Source organism: Mauremys reevesii, linkage group 1, assembly GCF_016161935.1.
Source record: "Mauremys reevesii isolate NIE-2019 linkage group 1, ASM1616193v1, whole genome shotgun sequence".
In the NCBI taxonomy this organism is placed as follows: Eukaryota; Metazoa; Chordata; order Testudines; family Geoemydidae; genus Mauremys; species Mauremys reevesii.
In genome coordinates this window covers 144,229,818-144,242,691 of record NC_052623.1, presented here as the reverse complement: position 1 = coordinate 144,242,691, position 12,874 = coordinate 144,229,818, and the positions used below count along the sequence as shown (strand labels likewise).

General features: G+C 38.5%; 1 protein-coding gene across 5 annotated transcripts in view; it reads right to left on the bottom strand.

Annotated features, from left to right (window-relative positions):
• Positions 1 to 12,874, bottom strand: part of CNKSR2 (connector enhancer of kinase suppressor of Ras 2) — a 368,883-nt gene that overhangs the window by 76,977 nt on the left and 279,032 nt on the right. For all 5 annotated transcript variants that reach the window (XM_039540992.1, XM_039540999.1, XM_039540984.1 and 2 more), the window contains 2 exons: positions 9,434 to 9,507; positions 6,544 to 6,615 (listed from right to left, as the gene is read on the bottom strand). In XM_039540992.1, the coding sequence (XP_039396926.1) occupies positions 6,544 to 6,615; positions 9,434 to 9,507 (146 nt within the window). The remainder of the gene's footprint in view (positions 1 to 6,543; positions 6,616 to 9,433; positions 9,508 to 12,874) is intronic.

The window sequence follows — 12,874 nt, the reverse complement described above, 5'->3', positions numbered from 1 at the left end:
CCTGGGGGGCAGGGGTCCCAGGAAGGGGTAGTCAGGGGACAAGGAGCAGCGGGGTTGGGAGTTCTTAGGGGGGCAGTCACCCAGCCCTCTCCCCTGAGCCCTGACCCCGCCCCACACACCATGCCCTCTGCCCTGAGACCCGCACAACCCCCAGCCCCTTGCCCTGAGCCCTGTACCTCCCTCATACACACCCAGCCCTATGCTTGACTCCTTCATCCCCCCCGCCAACCATAGCCCTGACTCTGGCACCCCCACCCATACCCGGCACCCCCTCTGCCCTGACACCTACACCCCCCCATGCCCAGCCTCCAGCCCTGACTCTAGCCCAGCCCTCTGGGTCCTGGCCGCCGGCCCCCCACAGCCCGCTGCTGGTTTGGGGTTCTGGCTGACGGACCCTTGCCAGCCGGGGTCCCGGCCGCAGGCCTCACTCAGCCCGCTGCTGGCCTAGGTGAACAGAACCCTAGACCAGCTGTGGGCTGAGCAGGCCGGCAGCGTAAGATCAACATTTTAATTTCATTTTAAATGAAGCTTCTTAAACATTTAAAAATTTTAAACATTTACAATACAACACTGGTTTAGTTATATAATATATAGACTTATAGAGAGAGACCTTCTAAAAAACATTAAAATGCATTATCGGCACGCGAAACCTTAAATTAGAGTGAATAAATGAAGACTCGGCACACCACTTCTGAAAGGTTGCCGACCTCTGAACTAAACAATAATAAGTGACCAGAACCAGATGGTATTCACCCAAGAGTTATGAAGGAACTCAAATGTGCAATTGCAGAACCACTAACTGCAGTCTGTAACCTATCATTTAAATCAGCTTCTGTATCAAATGGCTGGAGGATAGCTAACGTGATGCCAATTTTTAAAAAGTGTTCCAGAGGTGATCCTGGCAATTACAGGCCGGTAAGCGTGACTTCAGTACCGGGAAAACTGGCTGAAACTATAGTCAAGAACAAAACTGTCAGACACATAGATTAACATAATCTGTTGTGGAAGAGTCAACATGGTTTTTGTAAAGGGAAATCATGCCTCGTCAGTCTGCTAGAATTCTTTGAGGGGGTCAACAAGCATAAGGACAAGGGGGAATATAGTGTACTTAGATTTTCAGAAAGCCTTTGACAAGGTCCCTCAAAGGCTCATTAGCAAAGTAAGCTGCTATGGGATAAGAGGGAAGGTCCTCTCATGGATTAGTAACTGGTTAAAGATAGGAAACAAAAGGTAGGAATAAATGGTCAGTTTTCAGAATGGAAAGAAGTAAATAATGGTGTCTCCCAGGGGTCTGTACTGTGACCAGTCTTAGTCAACATATTCATAAATGATCTGGAAAAAGGGGGTAAATAGTGCGATGGCAAAATTTGCAGATGATACACAAACTACTCAGGATAGTTAAGTCCCAGGCAGACTGTGAAGAGCTACAAAAGGATCTCTCAAAACTTGGTGACTGGGCAAAAAATTGCAGATGAAATTCAATGTTCATAAATGCAAAGTAATGCACATTGGAAAACATAATCCCAATTATACGTATAAAATGATGGTGTCTAAATTAGCTGTTACCACTCAAGAAAGAGATCTTGGAGTCATTATGGTTAGTTCTCTGAAAACATCCACTCAATATGGAGCAGCAGTCAAAAAAGTGAACAAAAAGTTGGGAATCATTAAGAAAGGGATAGATAATAAGGCAGAAAATATCATACTGCCTCTATATAAATCTAGGGTATGCCCACATCTTGAATACTGCGTGCAGATGTGGTTGCCTCATTCAAAAAAGATGCATTGTAATTGGAAAAGGTTCAGAAAAGGGTAACAAAAATGATTAGGGATATGGAATGGTTTCCGTCTGAGGAGAGATTAATAAGACTGGGACTTTTCAGCTAGGAAAAGAAACGACTAAGTGGGAATATGACTGAGGGCTATAAAATTATGACTGGTGTGGAGAAAGTAAATAAGGAAGTGTTATTTACTCCTTTTCATAACACAAGAACTAGGGGATCACCAAATGAAATTAACAGGCAGCAGGTTTAAAACAAATAAAAGGAAGTATTTCTTCACACAATGCGCAGTCAACCTGTGGAACTCTTTGCCAGGGGATATTGTGAAGGCCAAGACTATAACAGGGTTCAAAAAAGAACTATATAAATTCATGGGGGATAGGTCCATCAACGGCTATTAGCCAGGATGGGCAGGGATGGTGTCCCTAGCCTCTGTTTGCCAAAAGCTGGGAATGGGCGACAGGGGATGGATCACTTGATAATTATCTGTTCTGTTCATTCCCTCTGGGGCACCTGTCATTGGCCACTGTCAGAAGACAGGATGCTGGGCTAGATGGACCTTTGGTCTGACCCAGTATGGCTGTTCTTACGTTCTAAGTCATTGTTCTCATTGTATCAGACTGAAATTAGACTTCTCACCTTTGTTCGGTTCACGGAAGGGTGCCTTTAGAAAGGAGATGCTTATAAATGTCAATACTCTGCCTGTTCACAAAAACAGAGATGACTAAATGGAGACACAGTGGGATGAGCAAATAGGTTCTCTGAACACTCTCCCACTGCAGGTTTATTGTCTCTACAGCTCCCAGCCCAGAACATGGGATTTTAATGTTGATGGGACTGATCATTTTCAAAAGCAGATGCGTTTTAGAAAGGGAAGAGTAAATTCCGAGCTTGCCAACCTTAGAAAGACAGTGTCCCTTTAAGTAAGAGATCAGGTTAGGAAATACATATTCACTACACCAAATAGCAGAACAATGATCACAAAACACAGAAGTTGCCAGTATTACATGGAAATTTAGGTCTCATAAAATCAACATGATCATCTGAGCAGTAACAAGACTATATAGTTTAAAATCCATACGTGTCATATATATGTGTGCATGCACATACATATATAATTCCTGTATACATAAGTACAATTAAATAGCAAATAATTCTTTTTATAAATAATTATTGAAGGAATTTAACTACCGGAAAACACATCTTCCTTTCAATAAGGCTATGCTTTTAGTAGATTCCTGCCCTTCTCTTCTGCCTCCAGTAACATGGTACAAACAATGCTGAAAGGACTGCACAATGAAAGTGGTTGTCAGAAACCTGACAATAAAAACTAACAGAAAATGATGGAACCATTTTGTGAAATCAAAACGGTTCAGAATATTTTAATACTGTTGTGACGCATGGCTAGAAAGAATTAAACATCCCGCAGACTAAATAACCCTCAAAAGATATGTGGGGAGATGTTTGTGTTTTTGTGTATTTACATATGTATAAGTAGGGTCAAGGATGTAATCAACAGTCCCTGTCTATGCTACATTCTGATCGTTCAGCGATCAAAAGAACATTCTAGCATTTAAATGAATTGTAAACTTGGGAGAACAAGCAAATGGTCCTATGTTAATTTGTATAGCTAAGTACTGGTGATGGACCTCCTTCAAAGTAATCCTGATTACCTTTTGTTCCCTGGGGAATTCCAACTTGTCAAAAGACATGAAATTGTATAAAAGATCCTCGGGTCCTGATTCTGTCATCTCAGATCGGCTTAGGCTTCATCAGGGGAAGTTTGAGTCACAAGACTGAGGTCCCAGTTATGCTGGTATGCCCTGAATATGTTATTTGGACATTGGACTATAACCTATGAACTATTTCTGAAAGAACTCTTTGCAACTACAAAGCTCACCATCTATGCTATGAATCTGAACCTCAATGAATTGAACTCATGTCTGTATGTATATTGATCTTTTAACCATAGTCTCTCTCTCTTGTTGTTTAATAAATGTTAGTTTAGTTAATAAGAATTGGCTGTAACGTGTATTTGGGTAAGATCTGAAACATTCATTAACCTGGATGGTAATGTGTTTGGGAATGGTAGAACCTTTCCTTTTATATGATGAAATAAGATTTACAGAAATTTTCATCATATTTGACATGGGTACTTGGATGGAGGCCTGAGGCTGGATCACTTTAAGGGAACTGTGTTGTTTGGATTTCTGAGTAACCAGTAAGGTAATAAAGAAGCTGTTTTATGCTGGCTTGATGAATCTAAGTATTGGAATATCCACCAGCTTTATGAGGATTGTCTGCCCAATTCTTTGCAGTTCATCCTAATTGAGTGACTATAGCTGGTTCGCACTGGGACCCTGCTCACAACTGTCTAATTCTTAAAGTTTGAGTGAATATTTGTAAGGCTAGAGTAGAACGTAACAAATACTTTTAAATACTTTCTTATGCTATCTCTGAACTTAAAATATTTATTCTTTAGTAATCACCTTTTTTTAAAAAAAAAAAGTTAATTGTGTGAAGTCAGTGTTTTTGGAAATGAACCAGAGCTTGGGACTGGGGTAATTATTTTTTGATACTTTAAACAAAGAGAAATTTTAACATCGCAGAGCCAGATTCTGATCTCGGTTATATTTGGTGGAGTAGGGCCACTACCTCAGATTTACATTTGTGCAACTGAGATCAGATTTTGGTCCAGTGTGTGTGTTTGTTGGTTTATTTAATTTGTGACCTGCTAAATGTAAATCATGATGTAGAGTTAAAAAAAATCAAATTAACTGTGATTAGTCACAGACCCATTTAACCATTTTTCAAAGGTCACACTGGTGTGTACTTTCTGTTTATTGCATAGTATTTTTACCACCCAAAATCTAGAATATCTTTATACCAAGTGTTGATCTACTGACACAGATTTTACTTATGTTTAATACTCATTGTATTTTCAGTGTGGTCAGGATTTCATTAGTCCTGAGGGTATTTTGTTCAGTGCATAGTAAAGTGCATTATTAGTGGCTAGCCTGATGGAATTATGTAACACAATGAAGAGCAAAAGCAAAGTCTTCCAAACAAATTTTGAAAATGAGACTTAGGTGCTTTTGAAAAATTTATCCTATATCCATTTTAAAGTAAAAGTAAACAATGTAAAACTTTAATCTATTTTCTGGTCAACTGATCTAAAAAACAAAAAGTTTCCAGAGAAAGACTGCTAAAAAAAAAAAATAAAAAAGATGGTAAATATATTATAGGTATCATCATTCTTATCACTGCTAAGGTATTTTATTAATAAGTTATATGGACTGTGTAAGGTTGTCTTTTTCCTTTGTTTTAAAAGCATATTCACCATCTCACTTATCAGTGGAGCCTGGAAGCATGAGCCTATCAGGACAATCAGTTTAAGATGGGAAACTTTAATTAGGTTCTTTTACCATATAATAAAAGCTACAAGTGTATATTTTTTCAGAATAAATGTACTCCACTTTATGCTGGGAAAAATAAAAAATACCGTAGCAAACTCCTGAACAGACAGGGGTTACCAGAGTTTGTATAAAGTTTGCCTAGAGGAGTTAAAAGTGATCTTGCTAAAGTTTTGTGGAAAATTAAAGCATTTTTAGTAAGATCTCAAAAGTGGACTAAGCAACAAACAGTTTGGTCTACTCTACAAGGTGCTAACGGTGAAATTCTGGGCTTACTGAAGTCAATGGGAGGTTCACCACTGATTTCAACAGAGTCAGAATCTCAGCCTAAGTGCCTTCTATGTGAAATTCACACCGTTTAGAGGTGTGCACACAGGCCCTCAAAACTGGGTTTAAGTTGAATAAGCCTTGTATTGGTCCTCTGCACAGGGATGAATTTTGCCAGTTACACTCCCACTTGAGGACACTTTAGCATCCTTGAGGGATTGGGCCCAAAAGCAATACCCTCAGGAACATCATTACCTGCTTTATTTCCTGAAGAATCCACCCTGCAGAGTTCATGTTTCTTCAGCCACAGTGACGAGAGCACAACCACTATCCTCATAGCTTAAAGAAACATTGACCTCTAACACCTGGTTTTACTTCCTTGCTACCTCCACAAGGGTGAGAATAGATGTGTGTGTGTGTGAGATGTGTTATGGACGTGTTTCAATAAAATCGGAGGTCATTTTTGCATAAAATGAATATTAAAAATATCTTCTTTTTCCTTAATGCCACTTTTCCTGGTGAGGGTCACAGTGGCAGTGTGGAGAGTAGGGAGGACCAAACCCCCTTTTCCTCTGCAACAGATTCCAGCTCCTCCTGGGGGATTCCCCAGCGTGTCCTGGGTAGGCCTGTAGGCCTCTGCACTATCAGACATGCCCGATATAGTTCCAATAGAAGCCTCCCAGGGAGCATCCTTATCAGGTGTCTGAGCCACCTCAACTGGCTCCTCTTGATCCAGAGGAGTAGCTGCTCTACTCCGAGGCTCTCCTGAATAGCGGCGCTCCTCACACTTCCTCGGAGACTAAGCCCAGCCACCCTACAGAGAAACCTCATTTCCAACGCTTGTACCCATGATCTCGTCCTTTCGGTCATTACCCAAAGTTCATGACCATAGGGGAGGATGGGGATTAAAAACATGTTTTTCTCAAAAAATTAAGATGCTATTTTGCACTCATTCATCTAAAACTTTAAAACTTAACCTTTAATGAAGACAAATATTGACACGTTATCATTGGCTTCAGAGGAAAGCACTATATTCAGAGATGGTCCCCTATATGGATTTATACTTCATTAGGTTTGATTACCTGTTCATGTCATCTAGATGTTCAGCAGCAAAGTAAAAGCTTTTGATCTTAGGATGGCAGGCTTTGAATGCACTGTGGGGAAGAAAAAAGTCAAAACATAATGGGCAAAAATAATAATTACACAAAACAGCTTTTTCAAAATTAAAGATAATTAGAAATCCAAATAACTTAATGAAATGACACAGTCTGTATTTAATTTTCTTTCAGGTTGGTTAAGCATGTGCGTGTTTTTTTAATTCAGCCTTATAACTTTTGGGATCCATCCAGCTGTCACTGATTAAAAGGCTTTATTGACCATCTATCTTTAATAACATCTGCATTCAAACATGCACAAAGACAGTTCAACAGCTATTAACATGATAGATGTTACATGTGGATAAGCTGAAGCAGTTAAAATAGTTTATACAACAGGCAATTGTTTTTATGTGGGTGGAGGTGTCAAAAGAGTTTCTGAACAGAAAAATGACTGAACACTTTATTTGATATAACAGAAAAGCTCTCGTTCCTCTGACTTTTCACATCACAGTGCCCTTGGCATTACCTTCAGCACTAACGACTGGGATTCAAACAGAAAAATGTGATGTGCTGATTGATTTTTGACAAGCTGTTTTAATCCAACGGGGTGTTTATGAGGTCATCTAGCATGATGGGTAATGGCATGTCATCTTTCCCACCCACCAAAGTAATCAACGTGAGTTGTCACTGAGAGCTCAATAGTATTTCATCTATTTACTGCAAACAATTCGTTAAAACAAAAAGTGTGCAGAGAGTTTTCTACAAATACAGAAAGCTATAGTGAAGCACTTGGAGATCTAGCTATGAAAACTATTCTATGAAAGTTAATTATTAATAATGTACAATATAGAAATAGTTTTAAAAAACTAATGGCCTCCCAAAGATCACTTTAAAATAGCATCAAAACACAGAGCCAAGTCAAAGAAAACAAGACAAACAGTATGATATATTTAAGTGCATTGTCCTTGTTTTCAAGGAAGATCAATTAGACAGACAACTGATCTTTTCCTTGACTATGTGCTGGAGTATTAGAAGAAAGAAAGACGTTGTCAGGGAAGGAAATCTGTAAATGTTAGACGAAAACGATTCCTCTACACATTAGTGCACAGAATAACATTACACAAGTGAGAACAGATGTTGAGCAGCATCTGCTCTGTTTAAAAAGATATAATCAAGTTGTTGAGACCCACATCTTGACTTATCTTAAATTATAACATCTGTCATCTGGATACTAAATATCTTTTTTCTTTACTTACCACTCAAGTGGATGTTTTTTATTAATCATATTTGTGTGTTCTGCTACCCAGTTGACAGGACTCAGAGTGAGACAATAATTTACATGAAGTGCAGTTTTCAGAGATGAACTGACATCATCAATGACCCTCCTTCACTAACAAGAAAATAAATGAAGCAGAGCCACATTGCATTTAATCCGTGAAAAACACAGAGCAATGACTGAAAACTGAAACCCTCAAAACCACAGATGAAAATTTTAATTTTTGTTTACCCTTTTTAAAGACTATTACACAAAACAGTTTACTTTTAAAGAGCAATGTAAACTAATGGGAACAACATTAGTATCCTTTTTAAAAGGCCATGTAAGTCATCAAGACAAGCTTTAATCTCTAAACAGCTTCTCTGGTATAGTTTTCATTGTTTCAAAAGCACTCTTGAAAAACCTGAAAGTGAAACGAATGCTAAAATACAGAGGTCTGCTGAAAGAATTACAGTGGCGACAGGGGAGCTTTATACAAAAGAACCAAACCACGCACTTGCTTGTGACAGGGCAATGCACAGAGATTTCAGTGGTAAGAATGAAAATGTGTGAACGCAGGCATGCACACAGCAAGATAGATACTTATGTATACCAAAGATATATAACTAACTCAGGACAAAAATAATTGTAGAGGTATGTGCCACATCCCAAGCTATGGTAAATCTGCGTAGCTCTATTAACTTCAGTGGAGCTATATTGTTTTATCCCTGCTCAAGAGGAAGCCCACAATGTCAGCAGATGGTTGAAATATGAACTTAGAAAACTCTCCTGGTTAGTTCTGAATAAAATAAGGTTTGTGTCTGGATGTGGCAACATGTCTCCTTAAGGCCTTTTCACTTACTTTGTATTTAAAACACTTAGTTGAGAGCCCTGATAAATCCCGAGTTTGCTTTTTTCAAACCCATTGCTATTTATTTTAAAACAATGATACAAAATGACAGATAAAAATTAACTATGGAAAAGCAAAAAACTCTTAAAATAAAGCCATGTACAGCTACTGTACAGCTAAACTTTTTTTTTTTAGCAAAACTTTTTATTTCAATCATAGAATCCCACAGCGGCAAAGGGATTTAGTGGATGTAAATAACTGATTTAGAAAAAGAACAGGCCTCCTTTTACGCATCTCTTCTTCTTCTTTTTCTTGTGTTGTTTCTGTAATATTTCACTTCCTTCATCTCTCAGCGCTTGCTTTTAAAAAAGGTTTATTTGTGCTTGTTAACTCATTAAGTCTGTTCCTCCACAAAACATAAAAGAGGGACAACGAAGGTGCAGCTGGGGAACAGGGTGGGAAGGAGCTAAGCATTCCTATTAGTTTCAATTAATTTTGCTGCTGGTTGAGAATTGTGTGGCTTTTGCAACAGACTCATTGTGTCCTTGGGTGGGACCCTGAAAGCACATGCACATCCCCTCACCTCCCCACTCCGCACAGGAATACTGACTGTTTACCATGATTTGTGTTATGTAACCAAATCATGTTACAATGATTTCCATTCTAATTTGACTATCATGAACAAGGAAACTTTCACTCCTTGAAAGCAAGAGATTGCTTGTTCCTCCTTTTCTTTTGTTATTGCACTGTATGATTTTAAACACACTTACTATTTTTTCCGGCATTCGCTGGCTCTATCAATTTTAAATTCAGGTAGACTGATGAATCCCTCTGCTTTTTCATCCTATGGAGATAGTTCTATATGTTACTCAAGTTAGTGAGGCTTAAGATGAAAGTCCATTAAAACTTAAACGTAAACATAGAGAGTGTTTTACTTAACAGCTCTCTACGTAGGGCATATTACTGTTCTTCTGGCAAATCAATGGGAGTATTGCCAGAGTGGGAGGTCATGGACCTTAGTCTAGAACGTGTTTTTGTAAATATGATTTTAGTAGTTTGGCTGGCAAGATGGACAAGGCCCAACTGCCTTAGAAACCATTTCACAGCTGAAGCAGCATTTAATCATGGTGCCTAAACATGTCAAAAAATGTAATTTAATTGTTTGTTGAGGATAGAGTAATTCAAAGGATGAAATGCAAACTACAGGTTGAACCTCTGTAATCCGGCACTCCCTGGTCTGGCAACATCTGTGAGCTGGCATAGGCGCCGACTCCGTGGGTGCTCTGGGGCTGGAGCACCGATGAGGAAAAACCAGTGGGTACAGAGCATTCACCGGTGCAAAGCTCTCCCCTCTGCTACCTCCCCCCACACCTCTTGTGCGCCGGCGGCCCCGTGTTTACCAACTACTCCTCCTCCCTCCCAGTGCTTCCAGAGCACCGCAAACAGCTGATTCGTGGCCGGGGGAGGACCTGGAGCCAGCAACCAGGACTCCTGGTAGCAGCGGGGCCCCCCCGGGTGGGCGCAAAGCCAGAGGGTGCTGCAGCAGCCCCTGTACCCCTACTTCCCGTGTGTATGGAGACCCATTGGCACTCTGCATTGACCTCCCGTGGTTTGGCAAATTCACTGATTCGGCACCGGTCAGGTCCCGAGGGTGCCGGACTAGAGAGGTTCAACCTGTATTTTACTATGAGAACAAAACAACCCCACAGTACTGTAAATCAACCCAATTTTAAAAATATAAATGTGTACTGTTTGCCATCTTTACATGATGTTGCAGCTAAGATGAATGATCTCTCTCCAGTTGTTATTCTTATCAGTTACACTTACAGAGGGGGAATGTTGGACTCTTTCCCTCCTCCTCTACAGGCTTGGTAATTGTGAATAGTCCTCAACTTTTCACAATTTAAAAGCACAGCATTTGTTTTAGGACACCAATATATCAGCCCCACAGACTCTGTTATACTGCTGTTTATAACTGTGAATTATTAACATCACTAATATAGAATCATGAACTTGAGACTAGAGCAAACAGATATATGTTAAAGCAATGAATCCACATAATTTCATGCTCGTCCCTCTCTATTTTTTTAAAATAAAAAATGTATCTATTAATCACTTTGGTTCTTTGTCACATATTTAGTCCTTGGAAGGCTGAGAGATGTACCTTTATTTGAATCCATGCACCAGGCAATTAACATTCCACTACTGTTTTTGATAACCTCTGCTCTTATTGTTCATGCAGAGAACTCTTACATTCTCCGACACTCATGACAACTATCTTTGTCTTTGACAATTTTAGTCTCCATTCCATCTGTGCTCTTGATTTTCATCACCTAACTCAAATATGTGTTCTTCTAGCCTACCTAAAAGACTTTCCATTTGTTTGTGTGCATGCTTAGGTTTCCCATTTATAGTCACATTGTCATAGCAACTTGTTTTTCATTTTTAATGCTTGGAATGATTGTCAATTTATTTTTCTAGATTTTCGTACCATTCTACTTCTCAGAGAACACTATCTACCTCTTTTAAACATTTTTCACTGTATTGCTCCAGCTTCGTAGATTTTCTCTGTCATTGCTCCCATTAAATTATATTAGATATTCACAACCGCTCCCAAAGGGGGAAAAATACATCAGGATTTCTGGCATCATGGAACACAATCTTTATGTAAAATGCTTTTGTAGCAATGTTTTCAGAAACACATAAATTACACATTTTTCTCCTTTTTCAAAAAGTGCATCATTCACCAGTGCATAAGCATGCATCAAGCCTTCGTTTAATCATTTGACACTGTCATTTCTCTCTCTCAAGACAACAGGAACAGATATTCCCAGGAATACAGGATGTATTCATTTAAATTCAGTAAACTGCCTCTTTTCCATCCTGGTGCAAGAAAACCAACTAGAAAGGGACTCAAAGGGCCTTCACATAGGTTCATAAAGTCTATATTACTTTGAGGTGCCTTTATTTCTCCATTGCTCTAAGACAGTTTTATAATAAACTTGGTTGGTCTTATTATTATTAACAACATTTATAACATTATAACAGAGCATTATGACAAAACATAAAATCTTACAAATAGAAGTTATCAGGTTGCCACTATAACGAGCATCCAATCTAGTACACCCTCTGATGATGATCCCTTAAATAATTAATTTTCAATGTAAGATCTAAAGATACTCCAGCAAAATTATTTTTAGTATTCTAAATGTCCTATATGGCTTTTTATTTATTTTTATTTTATTTTTTTAAAGGCACAGATGTACAGAGAAAAATATAACTGAAGTAATTTGGAAGGAAAATATGGATAGGACAGATTCTGCAATGCTGGATATCTTTAAGCACATTCTTTTCTTAGAGAAAAAAGTAAAGTTATCTTAGCCACAGGAGCATATTTACACATCAAAAGAAAGAACATGTTGCTTATTCATTATTCCACAATAGTCTTAAATAACAAGAAAAATCTAGATGTCCAAAATGCCTCCCAGGGCTAAGCATCATACAGACAAGTAATAAACAAGAAAGTCTGCCCCCAAGTGTTCAGAATTCGCATGTTGATGAGGAATTGGAATCATTCAGACTAGGGTTGTTGAATTGCAGTTAACTCACGCGATTAACTCAAAAAATGCATCGCGATTTAAAAAATGAATCACAATTAACCGCAATTTTAACCTATTAAACAATAGAATACCAATTTAAAAGTATTTAATATTTTGGATGTTTTTCTACATTTTCAAATATATTTAAATTACAACACAGAATATAAAGTGTACAGTAGTTACTTTAGATTATTTTTATTACAAATATTTCCACTTTGAAAATGATAAACAAAAGAAATAGTATTTTTCAATTCACCTCAGACAAGTACTGTAGTGCAATCTCTTTATTGTGAAAGTGCAATTTACAAATGTAGATTTTATTTGTTACACTCAAAACCAAAACTATGTAGAACTTTAGAGCCTACAAGTCCATTCAGTCCTACTTCTTATTCAGCCAATCGCTACAAGAAACAAGTTTGGTTACATTTATGGAAGATAATACAGACCGTTTCTTATTTACAATGTCACCTGAAAGTGAGAACAGACGTTCACATGGGATTTTTGTAGCCGGTGTTGCAAGGTATTTACATGCCAGATCTGCTAAACATTCGTACGCCCCTTTCTGTTTTGGCCACCATTCTAAAGGACATGCTTCCATACTGATGATGCTTG